The sequence below is a fragment of the Chelonoidis abingdonii genome, chromosome 8 (genome assembly GCF_003597395.2).
Source record: "Chelonoidis abingdonii isolate Lonesome George chromosome 8, CheloAbing_2.0, whole genome shotgun sequence".
NCBI lineage: Eukaryota > Metazoa > Chordata > Testudines > Testudinidae > Chelonoidis > Chelonoidis abingdonii.
The window spans coordinates 56,800,758-56,824,265 of record NC_133776.1 but is presented as its reverse complement, the minus strand read 5'-3'; the positions used below and the strand labels follow the sequence as shown (position 1 = coordinate 56,824,265).

Here is a 23,508-nt window from a genome sequence, read left to right as displayed (position 1 = left end):
ACTGGCGCGGTTCGCTGTCCCCAGGCCAATGGGGCTATGGGAAGCTGTGCGGCCGAGGATTTGCTGGCCCCAGCTGCTTCTGCCACCCGCCATTGGCCTGGGTGGTGAGACGCGGCCAGTGGGAGCCGCGATCAGCCAAACCTGTGGACACGGCAGGTAAAGAAAACTGGGCCTGGCCCCCACGCTAGGGTGCTTACCCTGGCGAGCTGCATGCCAAAGGTTGCCGATCCCTGATCTAGTAACTTCTGTTAGTTGCCAGAAGAAAACCTCATCCACCTCATCCCCCTGGTCTGGTGGTCTATAGCAGACTCCCACCATGACATCACTCTTGTTGCTCACACTTCTAAATTTAATCCAGAGACTCTCAGATTTTTCTGCAGTTTCATACTGGAGCTCTGAGCAGTCATACTGCTCTCTTACATACAATGCAACTCCTCCACTTTTTCTGCCCTGCCTGTCCTTTCTGAACAGTTTATATCCATTCATGACAGTACTCCAGTCATTTGATTTATCCCACCATATCTCTGGTATTCCAATCACATCATATTTCATTGACTGTGCCAGGACTTCCAGTTCTCCCTGCTTGTTTCCCAGGTTTCTTGCATTTGTGTGCAGGCACTTAAGATAACTCACTGATCGTCCTGCTTTCTTAGTATGAGGCAGGAGTCCTCCCATTTTGCGCTCTCCTGCTCGTGCTTCCTCCTGGCATCCCACTTCCCCACTTACCTCAGGGCTTTGGTCTCCTTCCCCCGGTGAACCTAGTTTACCACTAGTGAACCACTCTAATTGCCTTAGAGTGGCAGATTCAGGCCCTTAGTAATCTAAATTATTCAGATTAATTGCAACAACCTTTCTGCTCCTGACTGATGTTTAAACGTCACCTTGTTGAAGAGTCGTTGATACACACAGGTAGCATTGCTGCATTCAGCATGATTATATAATGAGGGCAGGGGGGCACACTTAGTTGCTCATTGCATACATCAAGGACATCTTACTTCTCTCCCAGTCCCCATAACAGGGGCCTCTTGGTGTTCCTCACCCCTGCCCCATTTTTATTTATTTTCTTTCTGTCAGAAAGAAGTCATTCACGGTGTCCCCATTTTAAATTCAGTTCGGGGGATAGACGGAGCTGAGATGGGGGTAGGTATTGCTATACTGGAAGGTGTTAATGGCTCCCATCAACTGGTTCTTAGATCTCTAAGCAATTACAGAAGTGGCTGAAATTGTGCTCTGCTAATCAGATGTCAGGAGCGCCAAGCGTCCCCCATTTCCCCTTTCTGGTTCTTCAATTTCACCAAAATCAATAGACTTCTGCCCACTGATGCCAAGACCATTCCTTGTAGTTTTGAAGTTGATGAGATGGAGCATTCAAAAATTCTCTCTTTAATTTACATCCAAAGAAATGCCATCATCTTGAGCAGTGGTCCCCAACGTGGTGTCCTCAGGCACCAAGGTGCACGCCAGGGCATTTATGTGTGCCCACCTAGTGCCCAGCAGGGGAGAGAAGCTGCAGCCCCACACCTGACAGGGACATAGAACTCAGGCTGTGAGCATGGTGTTCTCTGTTCCCAGCAGGCGCGGGGCCCACCTAGTGCCCAGCAGGGGGGACAAGCTGCGACCCTGCGCCTGCCAGGGACAGAGAACTCCAGGGCTGCAGGCTGTGGGCACCAGTGTTCAGTCCCTCGCAGGCGAAAGGCCGCAGCTTAAGCCAGAGAGAAGCCGCAGCCCCGTGCCTGCCGGGGACAGAGAACTCCGGGGCTGCAGGCTGCGGGTGCCGGTGTTCTCTATCCTTGCAGCTTCTCTCCGGCTTCATATATTATGTTATATTAAATATGATACTTTTGTATTATTTAATGTACAAATACAAAATAAGCCTTGAAAAATGGTTGGCGCCCACCACACTCTTCTGAAAACATGAATGTGCTACCGGCCACAAAAAGGTTGGGGACCACTGATCTTGAGTGTAAGACTTCACTTTGCATGGACTATAAGACCCATCTTGGAATGCAGATTTCTCACAGTGCTGCACTAAGATTGCTGTTGGCACACTAGCTCTGATTTTCCTAACTCTTATGACATTAGGCACAGATGGCATTAATGTAGGGGGGTTTGCATATACCTTTACATTGTTTGAGATAGTTCATATCACAATTCCCCATGAAGGGCCCAACTTTGCTCCCATTGATGTCAGTGCCTCAACAAGCAGTGCCTTCAATAGGTGCAAATCTTATATCAACCCCTGCTCACCAGAGCTCCCTGTTAGAGTGTGGGGATACTCTAGGAATGGATGGATGGGTGTATGAAAAACTGAGGTAATCCTAAACCTGGGAGGCCAGGCTACTAGGCAAGGCAAGGGTGTGGCTATTACATAATACTTTATTTTTCTACACTGCCTTCCGTCTAAGACGCTCAGACAGCTCTTCAAACACTACTGAATTAAACCTCATAATACTTCCATGAGCTCTGTCAGCATTAGCCTAATTTTACAGATGGGGAACTTGAGGCACAGAATAAGGCCCAAACGTCCCACTAGCTTTAGGTGACCAAGTTGAGCTGCACATGGGGGCTCATTTTCAAAGGTGCTGAGGGTCTGAAGCCCCCAAAGACTAAGACTGTAGCATTCTGAGAAAATACTGGGCTTGTATCAAACTGGGCATCCCAAAATCTGTGGCCACTTCGGCAATCACTTGGGACATGTTAATTTGCTGAAGGTCACCAGGAAATCTATGGCAGAAGCAGAAAGAGAATCCAGATCTCCTGACTCAGTTCACAAAGCCAGCTATTTTGCATTGCTGGGATGATCTACATTTGAGTTTTTCTCCAAAGATGCAGTTTTCTGTGCAACTCAGTCCTGTTGCAGCCCTCTAAAAGTTTTCCACCCTCACCTTTTCAGTGCTGGAAGATTCCCTTCTAACATGAATGTGCTGTTAGGTTGGTTTCCCTCTCTCTCTCTCCCCAGGTCAGCTTACATTCCACTAACTACTTAAGGATCACTCTGGGCAGCTGGTTTTGAGGTTAGTCCACATGTCTAGGAGGCATCCGTGCCAATGCATGCATGTCAACACACAAAGCTTAAGACAGGGGGGTTGATTTGGCCAACTGAGATCCAAATAAAACATTAAGGCAACAAAAAAGTAAAAGCAATCTGAGCTGAAATTAAACAGCCCAATCTTTGGACAGAATCTGGTTGTTACTAAAGAGGCAGGAAGGTGGGTGAAGAGGTATTATTGAGGATGTCCTTTTTGAAAGGGGAGAGAGTTTATTTTGCTGTCACTTGAGCTGAATGTTCAGCAACTCAGTTGGAAGACAGTGTGAATGAAGATGCAGAATGAGATGAATAAATCTTTCAGAGCTCACAGTGCCTTTAGGCATCATTTAACAGCTTACAGGAGGTGGCAATGCCAGAGATGGTGCTCATAGCACTCAAGTTGCTGCAAGGAGGCACCACAGGGGAAATGGTGTTGTATTGCTGGCTGGGGACAGTGGTGAGCCAGTCCCAGCTTCACCCAGAAGAAGGCATGATGTGAGACAGTCTCTGAGGCCAGGATGTGCTACTGAAGGTGGTAGGGGAGAGTGTGGTTCTGTGTATTCTGATGATCTCTGTTTCCTTCTCCTTAGGCAGACATCACAAAATGTGTGGTGAATACTGATCCCAGCCTTCGCTCCCATTGGCTCGTGGCTGCCATTTGTAGCTTTGGTCACTTCCTGAAGGCCATCTTCTTTGTGCTGTTACCAGAGAGATGATTCCAGTCACCAAATGCGGCCCCAAGCCCCAACTCCTCCCCCACCCAGAAGCAACAGTAACCATAGACCTGTTTGATGCTGAAGAGGAGGAAGAGAAGAGAGGCTGGGACCAACAGACACATTTCTCTCCTCTCCCTTCAGCAGGGAGCAGCTACCCAACTGTAAACATCCTTTCCTCTATGACAAGAGGCTTCTCTCACACTCAGAGTAATCCTTTGCAGCCCTTGTTCTCCTTGGTGACTTCTACATGGCCATGTCAAAGCCCATCCCAGGGCAGACTGATGGGCTAAGCTCTTACTTGTGCGTGGTGTGGATATTCATACATGTATTTATTTTCTGGTCATGTCACACACTTGCACTTCTGTATCAGGGAAACTGGGGGGACATGGAGATTGCATCAGAGGAAAAAAATGTGTCCCTCACTTGAAAGATGGATTGTCCCTTTAATTCCCATAGTCCTCTTTGTTAGGCTCTTCTCAGTATATCAGTGGCTAACGCAGTCTTCACCTCTGTACCAAGTCTGACCATTGTGCCCTTGTGCATGGTACATTGTGGTTGTGGGGATACCTTTGTAGGCTGTGAAGTGGTGAATTATTGACTGAGCTGCCCTCTTCAGCTGATGCCCCTGCTAAAGTAATTTACAAACAGTTGTGACTTTGGGAGTGTAAGGGCTACCAGAACAACTCAATCTGGGGGATACAGCATGCTTTAACTGACCAACTTGCTGTATTGTAACAAAGAATTGCAAAGGGGACAGTAGGGGTAGAGACTGTTTAGAAATCAGTCAGTGTGATTTACACAGCTGAACAAAATGAAGGGTGCAAAGCATCACTTCTCACATGACAGCTTTGTTTGATCATTATAATGAGGATGATTTTTTTCTCTAGAAGGAGATTCAGATGGAGCCAAAGAACAACAGCATATAAGTACAATATGGGGTGGGGGGAATGTGGAGAGAAGTCATTTGAGCAGCATGTTGTGAATCGGAAAGACTGTATCAAGAGTGACAAATGTTTCTCCTTTAGCAAATTATAAAGTCTGACTTGCAATTTTATCTTGTGATTGACAATAAAAATAGATGGAGTTTGGCTTCTGTGAACTAATGTGGTGTTTTTTAAAAAAATACAAGAACAGTCTAAAGTGGTGCAGAGAGAGACATACATTCAGGCCAGCTCACTGCTGGTGAAAAAGGGTATTTAACATGTTGAAACTACAATTTGCCTGGTCTGCACTGGGATTTTATACATTAGCTGGGTGAAGTAAATGCAGAGCTCCCTTTTGTGGTTTACCACAGCCAGCTAACCTGTTAAAACTACAGTGTGCCTGGTTCAATTCACATTAGTTAACACATCTTAAAAAAATATCTTTGTCTCCAAAGGTGTAATGGCTGAGTAGCCTCAGCTGAAATGCACTGCCAACAGATTAGTCCTGGGTCAAGATCCTGCCAGCTGCCTTGCTCCTAAGGCTAGAACTACAAACCAGTTTCTCTGGAGTAGGAACATGCATGAATATTGGGGAGGTGGATGTCTTTATCCTATATTTATATGGGCAAAATGGCATTTTTCCCTTCTGAAGGTGTGAAAACTCATGGAGCTCTGGGCTTGAAGAAAGCAAACAGCATTCTTCTGGCTGCCTCCACATAATAAAAGGAGTAACTCACATCACACTCCGGCCAGGTCTACACTATGAGATTAAATCGATTTTAGATATGCAATTTCAGCTACGAGAATAGCGTAGCTGAAATCGAATATCTAAAATCAATTTACTCACCCGTCTTCACCGCGCGGGATCGATCCGCGCGGCTCGCCGTGTCGAATCTGGAAGTCCGGTGGTCTAGCTGGAGTTCCGGAATCGATCTAAGCACGCTCTGGGATCGAGATATCGCGTCCAGACCAGACGCGATATTTCGATCCCCGGGCAATCAATTTTAACACGCCGATCCGGCGCGTAGTCTAGACGTGGCTTCCTTCTACAGAATCTGCATGCAGCTGTATGCCTTGTTTACACTGGAAAGGGTTTGAAGGTAGAGCTATACCAGAACCCCTCCCAGTGTAGACATCGCACTCCAGCAAGAGTTCTTTTGCGACTACTTGTATCAATTCCCCCCAACAAGACATGGACAAAAGGACTTTTTTTTTGTTGAAATCACGGCATCTACACTAGGGTTATTGCCAGCACAACTGTGTCAGTTAGGGATGTGATTATTTTTTCATATTCCTAACAGACAGCTATGCCAGCAAAAATTTTAAATGTAGACCTGGCCTAGGATTGTCATAGATTGAGCTAGCTAACATTTAAAGCTGGTCTAAATGCTGTTTTTGTATTGCGAGAACTGTCTGTTCAGAAGTAGATCTAGTAAAGGCAGTACAATGTCTTAGTGGGGAGACAGTTCTACTGGTATAAAGTGCTTATCAGTACAGCTTATTCCCTTAAATGTACAGTAAACTTTGGTTTCTAAACCAAGAGTTACAATGGTACAAAATCTGTAGACCAGCTCCACATCACTAGTAATACCGAGGCTACCCACCAGGCTTTAACTCAACTAATTTAGCATGTCATAAAATACAACCTGCCTTTTTTTGTCTTGACTAGCATTTTAACCCAATCCAGCACTGTACCATTAAATCTTTGTCTAGCTTAGGATTTAGAGGCTGCTTCGAATTACAATCCTGCAGGCAACAGATGTGTTGTAAGTAAAGTACTAGCACAAAGGAAAAATGCACTAAATTAAGGCACTTGATGAGTTAAATGCACCAATTAAGGCAGTATAACAAAAAGATAAGAATAATCAAACAAACTAGCATTGCTCAAGAGGAATGTGTGTGGGTGGGAGGGGGAGGTTATATATACAGGCAGCCAGTGATTAAAACAGGAAACACTGCTGATAGTGACGTGATACAGAGGGACATTCTACCAATCTTGTTTTGAGAAGAGCTCCAGAAAGGATTTTTTTTTTTTAACTCACCTTTGTCTAAAATCTGCCTTGGTGCGTAAAATACATCTTCTATTAAAGTCCATGGAGCGCCCTCCACCCACCATGGGACTACAGGCAGCACTTGCCTCTGCAAGGGGAGTTTTTGACAGGGGCAGACATAGGAGGAGCATCCTTACTGAAAAAGGTGTGAAAATTCACTCTGGGGAGGAAAATCTGGTTTTGCAGTTAACAGGGAATTTGTAAAGGTGTTTCCCCTGAACTCTAATCCTTGAAGTAGTGGACTGTGACTTTACAATCACACTCTTCTCACATTCCATGGTCCCTGAACCAAGTGCAACGGACCCTCCTGAATGTGCCATTGTTCACCTTTCACCTAACATTTTAAGCTAGCATCATATAACTTCCAGTCTACTTTGTGCAGCTGCTGCTAAGTTGGGAATCTCTTATCTGGAAAAACTATGCACAATAGGACTCGGTAGAGTTATTTTAACCAACAGCTCTCAGGGAATGGCAGAACATGTTCCACAGCAGACTCTCTTCTCTCTTCCTTCTCTGAGACTTGAGTTTTTGGAGCAGTAATAATGCTTATGCAGCTGCTCCTGAGGCCAATACTGTGCAGCGCTTCATACCCCATGCAGTAATGTATGGACAATAATACTTGTTAGTGAAACAGATGTTATACCTGCAGTAGTGCACAATATGACAGTTATACTGCAATGCCCTGATACAGCAAGATGCTTAAATCCTACACTGTTCAAAGAATAATATTTAGGTACAGTGGGGTATTCTTCCTTATTTGGGGTGAGAAGAAGGTTACTCCTGGTTTCTTGGTTTAAAATTTGTGGGTGTGTTTTTAAGTGATTGGTAAGGGTACCTAGAGTGTTGGGGAATTTCTCTAATTTATTTAGCTTAATAAAAAAGGAGTAAGTTGTATGTATTATTAGTATTAATAATTTGATTTCCATTGAAAACCTGATACTGATGAGTCATCATCCAACTTATTTGTAAATAATAATTAAAAAATTCCACTGTACATTTCTTATCTGTGGTCCTTAGCCAGAAGAGCTTCCTGTGATTCACGAGCCGGTTGGGAAATGCTTATTCTTCCCCATGCCACATGAAAAAACTGACAAAAAGTAAAGTTTTGTTTTGTCAATTTTCTGCACTCTTGATGAAAATCCAAACCCCAGGAATTTTCATTTTTGAAGTGTCTCGATGAAACTCCCAATATTTGGCCAACAAAAATTGTTTTTTAAAAGCTGAAGAGCCATTTTCAGTCCAGCATCTTTCAACAGCAATATTTTGACCAACTCTCATCCTGAGGTGGAGCAAACACCTCAGTGGCTGCACACCACCCCCTAACTAGTACTGGTTGTAGACTCTCTACTCCAAGCTCCATCAAAGCAGCTACGAGAGCTAAACTGACCTTATCTTTTCTACACAGGAGAGAGATGAGATTTGCATTATTTTCCCTATTGTTAATTATCAGAAAAACTGGAAAGGAATACAGTTATCAGACCTGCAATTTCATTATCTGGATGGAGCATAGCACAATGGGACAAGGGAGAAAGAATTCAGAGCTCACGTAAAATCTTAACTCCAAACTTCCTCACTTTCCATTTTCTTTCCTTTAAACCTATGTCTACCTTTAAAAATATCCTCATGAGAATGTACAAAGCCAGTAAGGCCAATTAAAATGAATAAAAAATTGTGTCCAAATCCCGCCTAGATGACTTTGAGAATCTCAGTCTAACAGTACGTTTATTAACCTATATCAGAGTTCTCTTGATTTATAATTTCTTCAAGTTTTTATTTTTAAACTAAGTATTTATGATCATTGGTATGTAAAAATTTGCTGTTGATGGGTTAGTTTCTTAGAGATGTGCTATGAAGACTATACATGCTATTCAATTAAACACAGTAAAATGTACTATTCAAATCTAATATGCTTCTAGCAGCATCTGTAACCATCTTGAACCCAAGTGGTTTGGCAGATAGAGCTTAAAACCTCCCAAAAGAGTATAACCTCTTTGAATCCAAAGATTGTAGCCCCCCCCCCCCGGGGGCTTAAAAATGGCTGGCACAACTGTACACAAGTCTTTGGTGAATTTTATACAATCCTCCATAACCTGACAGTGTGGTAAATGTTCAGATAAAATCTGTAGGGAATAAATACCTACTACAACAAACAGCCAGACCTACCAAAATTAGGCCCATGCCATATAGCTTATCAAGAAATCTTGAATAAAATTAATTTGAAATGTTTAGGCAAAGTTATAGCTTCCCCTCTCATATAAAGTGAGTTACATTTTTTTCAGTCGCATGTCTCAGAAAACTTTGTCTGATTCCTCTTCCCCACACCAAAAACTGCCTCATGTGTATTAAGGCTTTAATTTTAGAGCCACATTTATTTCCATTGCACAAAGACCTGCTGATATTTCTAATACTACATATCAGCTAAATCAAAGGCTGAACCATGACACCAAGGTCACTGAAAATGCTGCAGAAATTAGTCCCTCATTATTTAAAGGTTCTGGTGCTTTTCTTTATCATGTGCCTGTCAATGTGAGTTTTATTGTGTTCGCATTTAAGTTAGAGAAGTTGTGGCTCATATCTCCAGAGCTCCTTCCATCCTGTACTGGGAAGGGACTTTTTCTGGGACTGACCAAAACCCACTGAGGGCAATGGAATGACTCCTAGTGATTCAGATCAGATCCTCTATGGGCTTCATCCTGCTAGCTACTCAGCCCGCTCTAGTCTAACTGAAGTAAAGCGGGTGAGGGTATTTGCCACCTCTGGGTGGTTGCTGAGTACCTTGCAGGTTTTGGCCCCAGGGCAGTTCTCTCTGTCCCACAGTAGGAGGTGTTCTACTTTAGCCTGTATTGCGTTACATGGAATGGAGAATTCTGTCTGTCACATCCTGTATTGCTGCTGCTGCTTTTATCTTCCTGTTTTGTTTTTTTGGCAATGCGTTTAGATGTATAAAAGATTAGAAGGCTGAATCTGCCAGCCCTCCTAACTCTCTGTGGAACAGGCCTGAGAAACCCCTTGTTTAATCACTGCCACAGCAGAGGAATTTATGGTCCGCACAGCAATAAGGTCCAAAGCCACAGCCGTAAAAATAAAGGCTTTTTATTTGTTTTTTATATATACCGTTACAGAAACACCTGCATAACATTCCCAACAGCATGTGTAGCTCACCTGCCTCCCCCTCCTGTAATCAGGTGTGAATGTGGGTCACCAAGATAGGCTTCTGTCCTTAGGCTCCAGGCTCCGCCTTTTCTGCGGGGAAACCCTACTCTCCTATTTTTAAGGTGTCACCTTTTTGTAGGTAATGTGAAGGTGCTGAGTCATTGGCTGCGCAGTGGTTGCCATGGAGACGGTCTGTTCTAGTTTCCCATCGGAATTGAGCCTAAATTTTCTGGTAATCTGAGAGGGAAATAAACACACACAGCCCTTTATTTTGTTCTGGTTAGCATTTTTTTTTTAAATGAAGTAAACCAACATCTGGGGCTAGAATAAGCTTGGTTCTTATTTCCTTAGTTGAAAGTTACTGGCCTAGCCCTTCTCATGTCTGACAGACTTCCACAGGCAAAATCTGAAGGACTGCTGCAGTACTCCCTTCCCTATGCCCCCAGATAGGTTGGTTTGTTACAAGAGCATGTGGCGAATCTGGGAATAATCACACTGTACGCTCCAATAACGCAGAGAGCAACTTTCTAAGAGAAAGCACCTCTGTCAGAACGATGGCTGCAACTGTACTGCACAGCTGAGTCCTACACTGAGAACAGCATACACTGAAAGGGATGGACTGAAGTACAGCTGGCAAAATGTATTAATGCAGATGGAATATAAGAAAATATGCCAGTCATCAAACAGAAACAAACACACTAATAAACAGGCTGTGTGTCAGAGGTTACACACTCTTTAAAAGCATCTCCTGCTGCACAATAGCAGCAGCCATTAGGGCTTTGGCCATTCTTACCTCATTTCCAGTTTGCTAAATTTCAAATACAAATCACTGCCTCTGACAGAATATGAATGCTCACATAAAGCAAAGCCAAATTCCATCTCTGATGATTATTAGCAGCAAATTCCAACGTACTCTGTAACAAGCTGGACCTAAATTCTGCAGCAGACAGCTGGGGCAGACTGGAAATTATGAAGTAGCTTCATTTCAATGAAAACATTAGGCCTGTAATTAAGACAATTAATAATACTCAGTACAGCAGCTCCCTAGGTCAGTTATTTTGACATCACATTCACACACTGGCAGCTTTCAGTACGTCCAAAAGTTTTGTGTAGACCATGATTAATTGCACTGAAGAAATCATCAGGGGGAAGCTGGATATTTGGGCAGCTGAGGGGGAAGCAGTCTGGCCCAACTCCTTAAAGGTATTTAGAATTTTAAATTAGAAACTGTGACAGACCCAGACCAGCGGGGTACAGGAGTCTGGTAGAAGGCAAATATGCTGGTCACTGGATGAGTAGTTTTCTATTCCCTGAGTGACCAGAGCAAAGGCTGCACTAGAGTAATCAGGAACCTGCTAGAACCAATTAAGGCAGACAGGCTGATTAGATCACCTGCAGCCAATCAAGGCAGACTAATCAGGGCACCTGGGTTTAAAAAGGAGCTCACTCCAGTCAGGTGGGGGAGGAGCCAGAGGAGAGGAAGTGTGTGAGAGGAGCTGGGAGCAAGAGGAGCTGAGAGCGAGAGGGTGTGCTGCTGGTTGGACTAAGGAGTACAAGCGTTATCAGACACCAGGAGGAAGGTCCTGTGGTGAGAATAAAGAAGGTGTTTGGAAGAGGCCATGGGGAAGTAGCCCAGGGAGCTGTACCAGGGAGCTGTAGCTGTCATGCAACTGTTACAAGAGGCACTATAGACAGCTGCAATCCATAGGGCCCTGGGCTGGAAGCTGGAGTAGAGGGTGTGCCTGGGTTCCCCCCAAACGTCCCAACTCCTGATCTGACACAGGAGGAGCTGATCCAGACTGTGGGGAAGATCACTGAGGTGAGCAAATCTGCCAATAAGTGCAGGACCCACCAAGGCAGAGGAGGAACTTTGTCACAAAACGTAAATCCCTTGGAGGAGCTGGGCCTTTGGGATTAAACACATTATCTTCCGCTAAAATGATCAGCAGTGAAATAGTTAATATTGACACTTCATTCATCTCATTTGTAGCAGTGTCACTGGTGTAATATGGGCTAAGCCACATCAGTGCAGAGCATATACATGAGGTCCTGGCACTGCTGTAGCTACACTGCCACAAGTATCCCTAGTATACACAGGCTTAGATCAGAGATTTAACCCATCGAGTTGAACAGGGCAGTTTACATTTCTCAGAGCTATTGTTTCAGACTGTAAGCAGACTCGGGAAGATGCACTGTATTGGTTTACATCTTCAAGGTACCGTAAAGGCTTCCGTCAAGTCAGTGAGCTACACTAGCATAAAACTGGTGCAAAAGAGTGGGGAATCAGGCCCATGATTTTGAAAGCTTTGATCCTGGAGAACAATTCTGCAGCAAGAGGTGGAATATATGGAGCTGCAGCTGTGGATTCTATGGAGCCTTGCACAGAAGTGTTCATATGACTACCCATATAAATGCACAGGATTACCCTGAGTGATCAGCAGTGCCTGAAAGTATCTTGATATAGACTCCACAAGCTCAGCATTTTGGCCCTGTGACTTATTTCAGTGCAGATTTTCTGCATGTCATCAACAAGATTTGTTTACATTGCTTGGCCCCCTTTGCTCCTTCTCATCGTGAACACAGTCTCAGGGATTAGCGGAAATGAAGTTTCAGGGACTGAGGGAACTCAGTCTGATAGCTCTGCCAAGTGGTTACATTTAATGGGATCAACTAGTCAAATTTAAAAATTCATTATATGTGGTGCATTCAACTGAAAGGAAGAACTGAAAATGCAAAGGACAGTGTTACAGTCTACAAGTTTCCCAATGGAGCCACAATTTTGGACCATACTGTACAAAATACCTTCCAAATGATATGTCTCTTAAAATAAGATGCTGTTGTCAGCTGTATATATTTATATCTACAGACTTCAAGATTTAGATCAAACTCTTTCTTGCTTTTAAAAACAAACAGCTGAAAAAACGTTTGTCCTTATTCTAATGGCTTTATTTACATTATCATCTTAGAGTGCTTCAGCATCGGAGACACCAAACAGAACAGGAACATTTGTTATGAGGGAGGCGTTGGTTGTGACTCAAGAGTTAGGACTGTTGAGATCTGTAGTTAAAGCAGGATTTAATCCTGCTATTTCTCTCCTTAAGGATTTAACAATGGGTTCCAATTTAATACAATCACTCTGAGAACAGTGGAATTTTCCATAACTTTTACAGTTAAATATTCACGCTCTTTTGCAGACGAAAGGTTTTTTTAAATGATGCCTTTTGTAAATTTGACATTTGGCTCTGCCAGTCTCACCATTTTTTATCTCTGTCTAGCTAAAGAAGCACGGTCCCCTGAAGCTCCAAACTCCACCCATACGCACACTTTCAAAATAACTTGGGCATATGACACTTTTGAAAAGTGACTCTTTAACACAAACAGTTATTGCCCTAATTTAACAAAACCGTACTTATCTCCACCAAGAAAAGTTCAGACTCATCAGAGAATGCAAGCAGCCAATACTAGAGGGGGCAGCTGCCTCCGCAGCAGAGCTGGGTGTTCCATGTTTCTGACAATGTGGGCTATAATTCTCTCCTGTCCTGTCTTACTCCCGAGGATTAACAAGAGGCCATAGAGGAGGTGGATTTGGAGGGAGGATGTCAGGGTTCCCTCCCCACTCTGAAATCTGGGGTACAGATGTGGGGACCCACATGAAAGACCCCCTAACTTATTTCTACCAGCTTAGATTAAAAACTTCCCCAAGACACAAATACTTTCCTTGTCCTTGGACGGTATTGCTACCACCACCAAGTGAGCCACACAGCCCACAAGGAATTCCCAGGGGCATTGCCCCTCATGGTGCACTAGTCTCCGGGAGTTCTCAGGAGTGCAGCCATTGCTGTGTACACTCTCCACTTGGAGTCCCTGTTTCCTCAAAGTACCCCCACAAGCCACTTCACCCCCTTTCCTGGGGAGGCTTGAGAATAAGAATAAGGAAGAATGAGGCTTTCACAAAAACACTGTCATGCTGTTAAGACTGCTCAAATGCACTTCCCATCAACACTATCGGTAAAAAACAAGACATTCACACAACTTGCATCCCTTAGCACACACTCACCTATGCATATACGCACACACACACAAAGTAACACACCAACACAGCGCAGCAACACAACAAACCCACTTTCAATTCCAACAGAGAACCAATCAAAATGCACACCTCCAGTTCCTGACAAATCACTCAGAAGCTGAACTCCAACCTTTGCCCTTTTCCTCTAGAGCTAATACACTAGACTTTTCACCAGTACATGTATGTCTATAGGCAATTTATTGTAATCTGTCTGAGGCTGGGGTTTAGCTTCTGCATTTCAGTGTGATTGTGACGAAGTGGTTCTATGTTAGACTGAAAATGTATCTGTTATGGGGCTGTTTGGGCATTTTGGTATCTGGGTGCGATGGCATACAGATTGAGGCTGGATGTGAATTCTGGTTTAAGTGGTGATTTCCTTGATTTTTATTGCCTGAGCAACCTTATCAACACAACTGCATTTCGTAACTGTAAACTAAAGACAATTTGGTGGGGGAGATGATATAACACAGGTTGTACAGGCTGGGCACCACACTACTTTATTATTCATAATGATCTGTACTTTTCATTGAAAAACCTCAATGCACTTTAATAAGGGCAGGAATTGTTATCTCCAATTTATGGAAGCTGAAGTACACAAAGGCTTTATGACTTGCCAAATTCATAAATCAGATCAGTGGCGCAGCAAGGATTAGACCACCCCTTTTTGATACTGCTGGAATACAGATGTGTCCTGAGATGACTCCATTATGGGAAACATGAAGCTGCAACTGAAAATTCCTGTTCTGTTCTAATCTCAAAACTAACTCAATCTGGACCGGTTAGACCATGTGCGATGTGCTTCTCTGCGACAGAAATGGCTGATCTTAAAGAGTAGTTGGATGTCTAGAAAAAGGAAAGTGATTTATCTCAGCAAATACAAATGAACTGCACTACTTCCTGATAGCCTTACAAGGGCTTATGCTACATTTTGTCTTTCTACATACACTGTATATTGTGTAATTGCACAATAAAAGATTGCAATATAAGCAACAAAATAAGGTGCGAGAACCTTACTTTAAAATTTCCTGACTTTGGTGTTTAAGCTCTTAAACTTCCTTTTACATTAACAATATTTTGAAGGGGGTTATTTTGTTTGTGTTTATGTCAAGCAATCACCTCTATATTATGCATAAGGACAACCATACTGGGTTAGACCAAATGTCCATCTAGCCCAGTATCCTGTCTTCTGACAATGGCCAATGCCAGGTGCTTCAGAGGGAATGCAAAATTGCTAATTCTGATGCATGTATTGCAGGTCTTGTGATATTTGTTTTTTTTTTTAAACCTCCAACTGTTGGAATAATTTTATTACCCAAGAATCTCAGCTTTTTCTTATTTTTTAGTAAGTTTTTAGTGCTCAGATTGTACCAAAAAGCTTGAAAACGTGAATTCTAAACACTTCAGAATTAAAAGACATAAAAAGAATACAAACAGTACGATTTTTAAATCTCATGATTTCTAAGACAATCTCGCGATTGCAGACCCTGAGTCATAGTTTTTGAATGCTTGGAGTTGACAACATTCATATACTTCATCTTCAATCATCCACAAACAATTCTGATCCTATTATCCAAATCCTAACATATAAGAAGGAATCTTCTACAGACAGGGGAATGAACTGAATGACCTAATCCCTTAGGTCTTTTCCAGCTCTGATTTCTATGGTTCCACAACTGGACGTTTCAAACAAGGCAGAGTAGTGAGTCTCTGCATTTGCAGGATGTATTATTTCCCAGTATTAGTGCTTTGAGTGCTAAGAAGCTCTTCCCAGAGAGCTGAGTGCTCAGTTATGCCTTTAAGGTGGTGGCCTGTGGTAAGCCACACAGCCCACAAGGAATTCCCAGGGGCATTGCCCCTCATGGTGCACTAGTCTCCAGGAGTTCTCAGGAGTGCAGCCATTGCTGTGTACACTCTCCTTAGCCATGGTCCTTTATGTGTGGCTAGCAACAGTAAGTCACTGCAGCTGGGGCTGGTTCCTGCATGAGAGGCACATGAAGGGACACTCTCTGTGCCCTCCTTCCTGGAGTGCAGGGGCCAGCCGCAATCTGGCTCCAAGGCATTATGTGGCAGGAAAGGCTAATTTCAGGAGAGTTAAGATTAGTTTAAAAAGCTTATGGGAGATGTAGAATCTTGTGTGCATTGAGGAATGGAATTCCAAACTTCACACTGCAGGGGTCTGTCTGGCTTTGTTCTCCCTCAGGTGACCAATGGCCTGAGATCAAAGGACAAACCATGCCCAAAGGGAGTAAAGCTGGTCAAAGCAAAATGAAAAGTTACTGCCAATCTTGTACTGCTCTGAGAGAAAATTAAAGGGCAGTATGATTTTCATATAAACAAATGTTCCAGTGAATTTCACAGCAACCAGAGGGAGAATAATTCCAGTAGAACCTGATGGGTTCCTAGAGTTTACCGGTTGCAGGTGGGTTTGTACTCAGTGTGGGTCAGCTGGGCCTCTGCTGCCACTACCAGTGCTACTGCGGCTACACTGCTATTTATACTTGCGCTAACTCTTACGTGTTATATGAGCAAGAGTCACATCCCTACGTCGAAGAGCAGAGACAGCCTTAGTTAGCTGTTCTCTGAGCTACACAGTCTGAGGTACCCATTGTTACCGTCATCAACACATACAGTTATTTCCCCTCCTTTGAATGTACTATTCAGGCTCTCTCTGTGCAGCTTTCATCACTTGTCACCCATGTCACCCTGTTTCAAAAGGGAGGTAGCTAGCAAAATGCAAATCTTTTCCATCTAGGCAGCGTGTGCGTCTATGTTACATATATATGTGGAGGAAAGTTGCTTATATATCTGAGGATCTCCTAATCCCCCAAGTTTAAGATCTCCCACCTTTAAAGCCCCAGAACACAACTATACTCATTTTAGCTAACAAGGACTGGACAGGACTATTATGGTAGCCAGTCAATGGTACCCTGAAAATTAGAGGGAGATGTCACTGTTCAGCAATACAAAGCACTGACTCCTTAAAAATCAGAATATTGCTTCAACAGCAGTCCCAGTCACTGCTGACCCAGGCAACAAATACTAGGAGCAACCACAAATGGATCCTGAATCAGTCCTACCTACATATGTTTTTCATCCTTCCACACAGCAGATCTATGGATTCCCATTTCGCCATCTCTCTCCAGTGCTTACCCTATATAGGAAATTGTCTTTTCTGCACAGATGCTCTGGGGTGGCTGCTTCTTCCCTCTTCCACCAAATATTTTCAGACAGAAATAGCACAGATCCCGCAAGAACATAGGACATATTGCAAGGACACAGCTCCTTTAAATCTTTAAGAAGTTGCTTTTCCTCTCTGTGGTTACAATGAAAAATGCTAGATCTTTTGCTTTTCTTGTTACCAATGGAATGTGTTTGCTGAGTTCCTCTAACTCCAAAGAGAACAAAGGATTCTCCGATGGAGGAACAATTACTTTGAATGCTGTCAACTCTGCCACTGCCCCAACCTAAGTTGAAAGGAATCCTGGGTCTCAGCCATATTTTGCTGTGTAACTGACCTCCTGACGGGACTCTTGAAGGATGGACTCAGCTGAGAGGGGAAGCAAGTTCAGAAGAAAGGGCTACTCAAACATGAGAACATTTCTCCTAGTTTTTCTCAGACACATGGTAACTCCAGAGAGCAAAAGACTGAAATCTAGTGTGTAAGAAAGGTTTTATAGAATAATGTTGGTTAGAAAGGACTGTATTGAGACAAGAAGGTTTCTTTCTCCTTCATGATCACAATGGAACAGGTTGGCCACCTGGCTGGTTTTATGACTGAATCAGTCTTTCTTTAGTTTGACATTAAAGTCAGCTAAAGCAAAGCCAAAGTCATGCTTTTAAAAACATCATTAATACGTATGCAAATAAAAATGAAAGGTTCTCTATAGCTGTGTTTAATGCTTGTGGGAAGAGCCAGAGCCGAGAAATATACCCACAATTTCCAGAAAAAACACCAGCCCATTGATCTAGCAGACATTCAAATAATTACTACCCTGGCCAGCCACACCTTGTAACAAGGTTGATAATAGGATACTCTCCCATAAGAGGAGACAAGGATCATTAATCTTCAAAATGAGTCTGGTTGACTGCTCTCTAACATGGACTCTGCCAAATCACAGAAGGACGCCATGCAGATGCCATGACTGCTGAGGCTTAAAATTGGCAGATTAAATAGAGCAATATTTACTCCCTGGTGTGCCAGAATACTCATCACATGGGCTCTGCAGTGCCACTGGAAGAACCTTTATTATATCTCAGCAAAAGTACTGTGACATGCAGTGCTCTGCTTCAGCTTGGGGGTTTTCATCCTATTCAAAAACTAGCCTGTTTAAAAACAAGTACATTCACTAAAATCCATAGTTTTCTTATTGTGGGTATTAGATTATACGCTCTATAGGGCAGGGTCTTTTTGTTCTGGGTTTGTACAATGCATACTGTAATGGGGTTCTGGTCCACAGCCAGGGGTCCTAGATGCTACCACAATACAAATATTGGATAATGATAGCTGAATGTTGGAAGAAGGAAACAGAATGAATAATTTGTTACTTCTATGAACTGTAGGTTTTTTTCTTAAACTTAGTTTGATTCAAAAGGAGTTTCAGGTCCCTGATGGAGACAAAAAGCCATTGCACATCATGGAAGCCAGGGGAGCTCACTGCTTCTCAAAAAATAAGCAAACAAAGACAGAGTAAAGTGAAATGGGCATAGAGAGGAGGAAGTATGCATGGAGGGATGCCTCTTTTGGAGCAGCAGGTACTGTAAGTGGGAGGGATGAAGGTTGGTTGCCTCACATAAAAAGAGTACATGTGGCAGTGGGTTGTGGGTAGGTCTACGACAAAAGACATTTATTTTGTGTGGGGTTGTTTGTCACATCTATGGGTTGGGGGGGGGGGTACCACGTGGGAGAAGCATTAGCAGCCTCCCATGAACAATCTTGGTTTTGGAAGTGAGAGTGGGCTACTGGAAGTCTCCAACCTTGCTTCCCATTATCTTGTGTCTAGGGGTATGTCTACACTAAAGTAGCTACAGCAGCACAGATATGGCACTGCATCTGTGATACAGCAGCTGCTGTAGAGGTGTTTCCTATGTTGAAGGAAGTGGATTTCTGTTTGTGTAGGTAATCCACCCCTCCAAGAGACAGTAGCTAGATCAATAGAAGAATTCTTCTGTTGACCAAACTGCATCTACAGTGAAGGCTAGGTTGAACTAACTCTGTTGCACAGGGCATGACATGTTCACAGCCCTGTGCAATGTAGCTAGAACCATCTAATTTTTAGGTGTACCAGGCATACGATAGAAGAGCGGCCCAGAAGCAGTGATCCCCCCACAGATCTGTGCTACATGAGCTCCATTTCACATGCATCAACTTGTTTTATTACTCTCGTACAAAAGCAAGGAAGAGATTATTGAGCTACTTTACAAACACAATCACCCCCAAAGAATAACAAATCTTCAGCATTCTAGACTCAGTAAATTGGGTTCAGTACATCAGTTTCTCTAGGGCATGCATCCAGGGGAAGTTCTAATGAGCAAGTTTCTTCTTGTGAGCCCCAGCTGTTTATACACAGTATAAAGTAATGATGGACATGTAAAGCCTTTGGCTTAGTAATGCTGTTTTCCATATACAAGAGTGTCAAGATTTTGTACGTAGGTTTTAATAAACAGCTTTTAAAAAAAGTAAAAATATGTAGAAATCAATCTTTTCCACAGCCACTCCAAGGAGAATATAAACATTTTCTTTTTCAGCTCTGGCCCTACCTCTTCTGACAGTTCAGGAATCACTTTGAAATCTCAACTGCTGAAAATGTGTTTTTTAGCTTTTAAAAAACCTGTAAATATCATTCCCCTCCCCCACTTTGTGTGACTCTCGCTATAAAATGTTCATTGGTGGCCCAGATAGATTATTGACTTGTGATGCCCTATGGAAAGTTTGACAGTAATTCTCATCTGACATAATTCTGTTCATGGTTCATGCAAATGAGAAATACAAAAGGTAAAGAACCAGAATCTTTGCTATTTTTGGCTTCTCTGGCCACCTATTTCTCATCTGAAGTCACAATGTAATCATTTGTGACCTCACAATTAGCTACTGTCAAAAGGGTTTTGATGTCAAAGTACACAGATTTCAGATGAGAAATAAGTGGCAGTAGTAGGTGAACTAAAATGGCTCTACTAATCAAAAGCAGCAGAAAAAATAATGATGTATCAGCAGCACTATTAAACAGAACATTTGTCAGGACTGAGACCTGTACAACCTTTAGAATTGTGGAATCATTGAAGTGCTGATGATAGTCAGCTGTATGTCTCCTTTTCAACAAAGTTACTGCAGTGGACATCACTCCCTGAGTGACTGACCAAGTTGGTGGGGATTGAAATGTTGAAGGTGATTCACTCTACATAAGTGATGCTTCCAAGCTAGAAGAAGCATTTGGAGGAATAAGCAGGAGTAAGATCTATGCTGTCAGCTGAGGATGAATGCCCTCACCGAAATGGCTCACAAGATTTGGGACTATTGCTACCACAGGGCTCTCTGCAAAGGTGACAGTGATAGAGCAGGCAGGCTCCACACTGGTGATGAGAGGGTTAATGAGAGTCTGTGGACCCAATTGGTCCCACCGTTTTACACCGGCATCAGGCATGGAGAGGGGAGTTAAAAGAAGAAGATGTAGGCCCATTCAGGACAGAGTAGGAAGGAGTGTAGTGCTGTCCTTCTCCTGATATGAGATGCCTGGTTGCAGCCCAGAGACTGGGCTAGCTTGCCAGTTGGACAAGGGATGACCAGACCCTGAGGGACCAGCTGAAGTACTGACTGTTTGCAAACAAGCCCTGAATAGAAGGGTTGGGTCTTGCGAAAGCACAGCTACATCGAACCTTGGAAGAGACAGCAACCTACCAGAGGAGGCCCAGGGCTGGGTGAGTTGTGCCCTGATAGGCCACAAGGGAGTACTACAGAGACAAAGGTCATAAGGACTGCAGTGCCTTTTATCCTTTGTATCTCGCTAGGAAACTGCAACTTCTCTCTAATGCAGACCTAGTAATAGTCATCAAGTTAAAGTATGGATTGTATGAATGGACTATAAGGTGGATAGAAAGCTGGCTAGATTGTTGGGCTCAACAGGTAGTGATCAATGGCTTGATATCTAGTTGGCAACCGGTATCAAGCAGAATGCCCCAGGCGTCGGTCCTCGGGCCGGTTTTGTTCAACAGCTTTATTAATGATCTGGATGATGGGATTAATTGCACCCTCAGCAAGTTTGCAGATGACACTCAGCTGTGGGGGAGGTAGATACGCTGGAGAGTAGAGATAGGGTCCGGAGTGACCTAGACAAATGGAGGATTGGGCCAAAAGAAATCTGATGAGGATCAACAAGGACAAGTGCAGAGTCCTGCACTTAGGAAGGAAGAATCCCATGTACCACTACAGGTTGGGGACCAATTGGCTAAGCAGCAGTTCTGCAGAAAAGAATCTGAGGATTACAGAGGATGAGAAGCTGGATATGAGTCAGCAGTGTGCCCTTGTTGCCAAGAAGGCCAACAGCATATTGGGCTCTATTAGTAGGAGCATTGCCAGCAGATTGAGGAAAGTGATTACTCTTCTTTATTCAGTACTGGTGAGGCCACACCTGGAGTATTATGTCCAGTTTCGGTCCCCCCACTACAGAAGGGATGTGGATAAATTGGAGAGAGTCCAGCGGAGGGCACCGAAAATGACTAGGGGGCTAGGACCCTTGACTTAAGAGGAGAGGCTGAGGGAACTGGGGTTATTTAGTCTGCAGAAGAGAAGACTGTGGGGGGATTTGATAGCAGCCTTCAACTACCTGAAGCTGGGTTCCCACAGAGGATGGAGCTAAGCTGTTCTCAGTGGAGACAGATGACAGAACAAGAAGCAATCGTCTCAAGTTGCAGTGGGAGAGGTCTAGGCTGGATATTAGGAAACACTATTTCACTAGGAGAGTGGTGAAGCACTGGAGTAGGTTACCTAGGGAGGTGGTGGAATTGCCATCCTTAGAGGTTTTTAAGGCCTGGCTTGACAAAGCCCTGGTGGGATGATTTAATTGGTGTTGGTCCTGCTTTGAGCAGGGGATTGGACTAGATGACCTCCTGAGGTCTCTTCCAACCCTATTATTCTATGACCTATGCCTTAGTCAGCTTTCTGCGAAACTACAGTAATGAGCTCTACTTAGGACCACTCTTATAACAGAAGCTCCAGCTGGTACAGCATGTAGCTGCCAGCCTCTCAAGTGGAATAAACAGCCAAAAGAACACAATGCTCACACTTGTCTTTGCACTGGGCTTCTGTTTGTTTCCAGGTGAAAGTCAAGGTGTTGGTGATCATTTTGAAACTCTGAATGGTCTGGGAGCCAACTACCCGAGGAACCATCTCTTGTCTTAGACCTCAACATGTCAATAAGAGTCTCTCAGCTGATTTTAACTTTCAGAGCTTGGGACTGAACTCTTGTGAACTCTCTTAGCAGAGGTCCCCAGTTCTGGAATTCCTATCCCTTGGCAGAGTTGTACAAACTTCAGGGAATGAAGTAAGACACTTATTTTATTCAGCTGTATGCCAATTTCCGCCCCCCTCTCCTGAAAATATGGCTGCCAATATTTCAGCCAGCAGCAGCGATTGAGTAGTTCTACCTATTTTATTTTAAAAGTTTGTAAGCACTCTGGTACCAAGATGATAAGAGCTCTATAAATCACTAAGAATAAGAAATTAGATAACTAGAAAGATGACAGAAGCTCATGACTATCTGCACTGGTGAGATAATTTGTAAGAATGGCCACAATGGCTCAGACCAATGGTCTCCCTAGCCCAGTATGTCATCCAACAGTGGCTAATGCTAGATGTTTCAGAGGGAGTGAACAGACCAGGGCAACTATTGAGTGATCCATCCCTTGTCATCCAGTCTCACCTTGTAGCAGTCAGAGGTCTAGGGACACCAAGAGCATGGGGTTGCGCCCCTGACCATCTTGGTTATTAACCATTGATGGTATTATCCACCATGAACTTATCTAATTCTTTTTTGAACCCATTTATACTTCTGGCCTTCACAACATCATCTGGCAACAAGTTCCACAGGGTGACTGTGCATTGTATGAAGAAGTACTTCCTTATGTGGTGGGTTTCTTTGGTGTTTTCCACCCTGCAAGGATGTTAAATTTAATTACATTATGGTCGCTATTACTCAGCTGTTCTGCTATATTCACCTCTTAGACCAGATCCTTAGGACTAAATCAAGAATTGCATCTCCCCAAGACTATCTGATCCATGAAGCAGTCATTAATGGTTTCTAGAAACAGTTGTTGGGTTTTCTTTTTTTGTAGCCTCTCTAATCTCCTTGAGCATTTCCCAATCACAGTCACCATTCTACTGCTATACTCTTATAGCATGGAATTTCTATCCATAGAGTTTCGATGGTACTGTTTGATTCATTTAAGATTTTTACTATACTTTTCTCTGCTTTCTTTCTTACTCCCCTGACAGCATGACTTACTGTCATTTCTATATATTTTGTATCCTGTATATTACTGTGTCCCATTGATTATCATTGTTCCAAGTTTCTGTGAA

The 23,508-nt window shown here is 43.4% G+C and overlaps 2 protein-coding genes across 9 annotated transcripts in view; one reads left to right on the top strand and one right to left on the bottom strand.

Annotated features, from left to right (window-relative positions):
- BOK (BCL2 family apoptosis regulator BOK) overlaps positions 1-4,832 on the top strand; it is a 37,394-nt gene extending 32,562 nt beyond the window's left edge. For 3 of the 4 annotated variants that reach the window (XM_032796010.2, XM_032795997.2, XM_032795988.2), the window contains one exon: positions 3,619-4,832. In XM_032796010.2, coding sequence (XP_032651901.1) covers positions 3,619-3,744 — 126 coding nt within the window. In that variant the 3' untranslated portion in view covers positions 3,745-4,832. The remainder of the gene's footprint in view (positions 1-3,618) is intronic. The other variant, XM_032796001.1, reaches the window with a different exon arrangement.
- THAP4 (THAP domain containing 4) overlaps positions 1-23,508 on the bottom strand; it is a 142,573-nt gene that overhangs the window by 71,031 nt on the left and 48,034 nt on the right. For 2 of the 5 annotated variants that reach the window (XM_032795884.1, XM_032795891.2), the window contains one exon: positions 9,796-10,108. The exons of 2 other annotated variants lie outside the window; for them this stretch is intronic. In XM_032795884.1, the coding sequence (XP_032651775.1) occupies positions 9,989-10,108 (120 nt within the window). In that variant the 3' untranslated portion in view covers positions 9,796-9,988. One more of the 5 variants, XM_032795908.1, reaches the window with a different exon arrangement.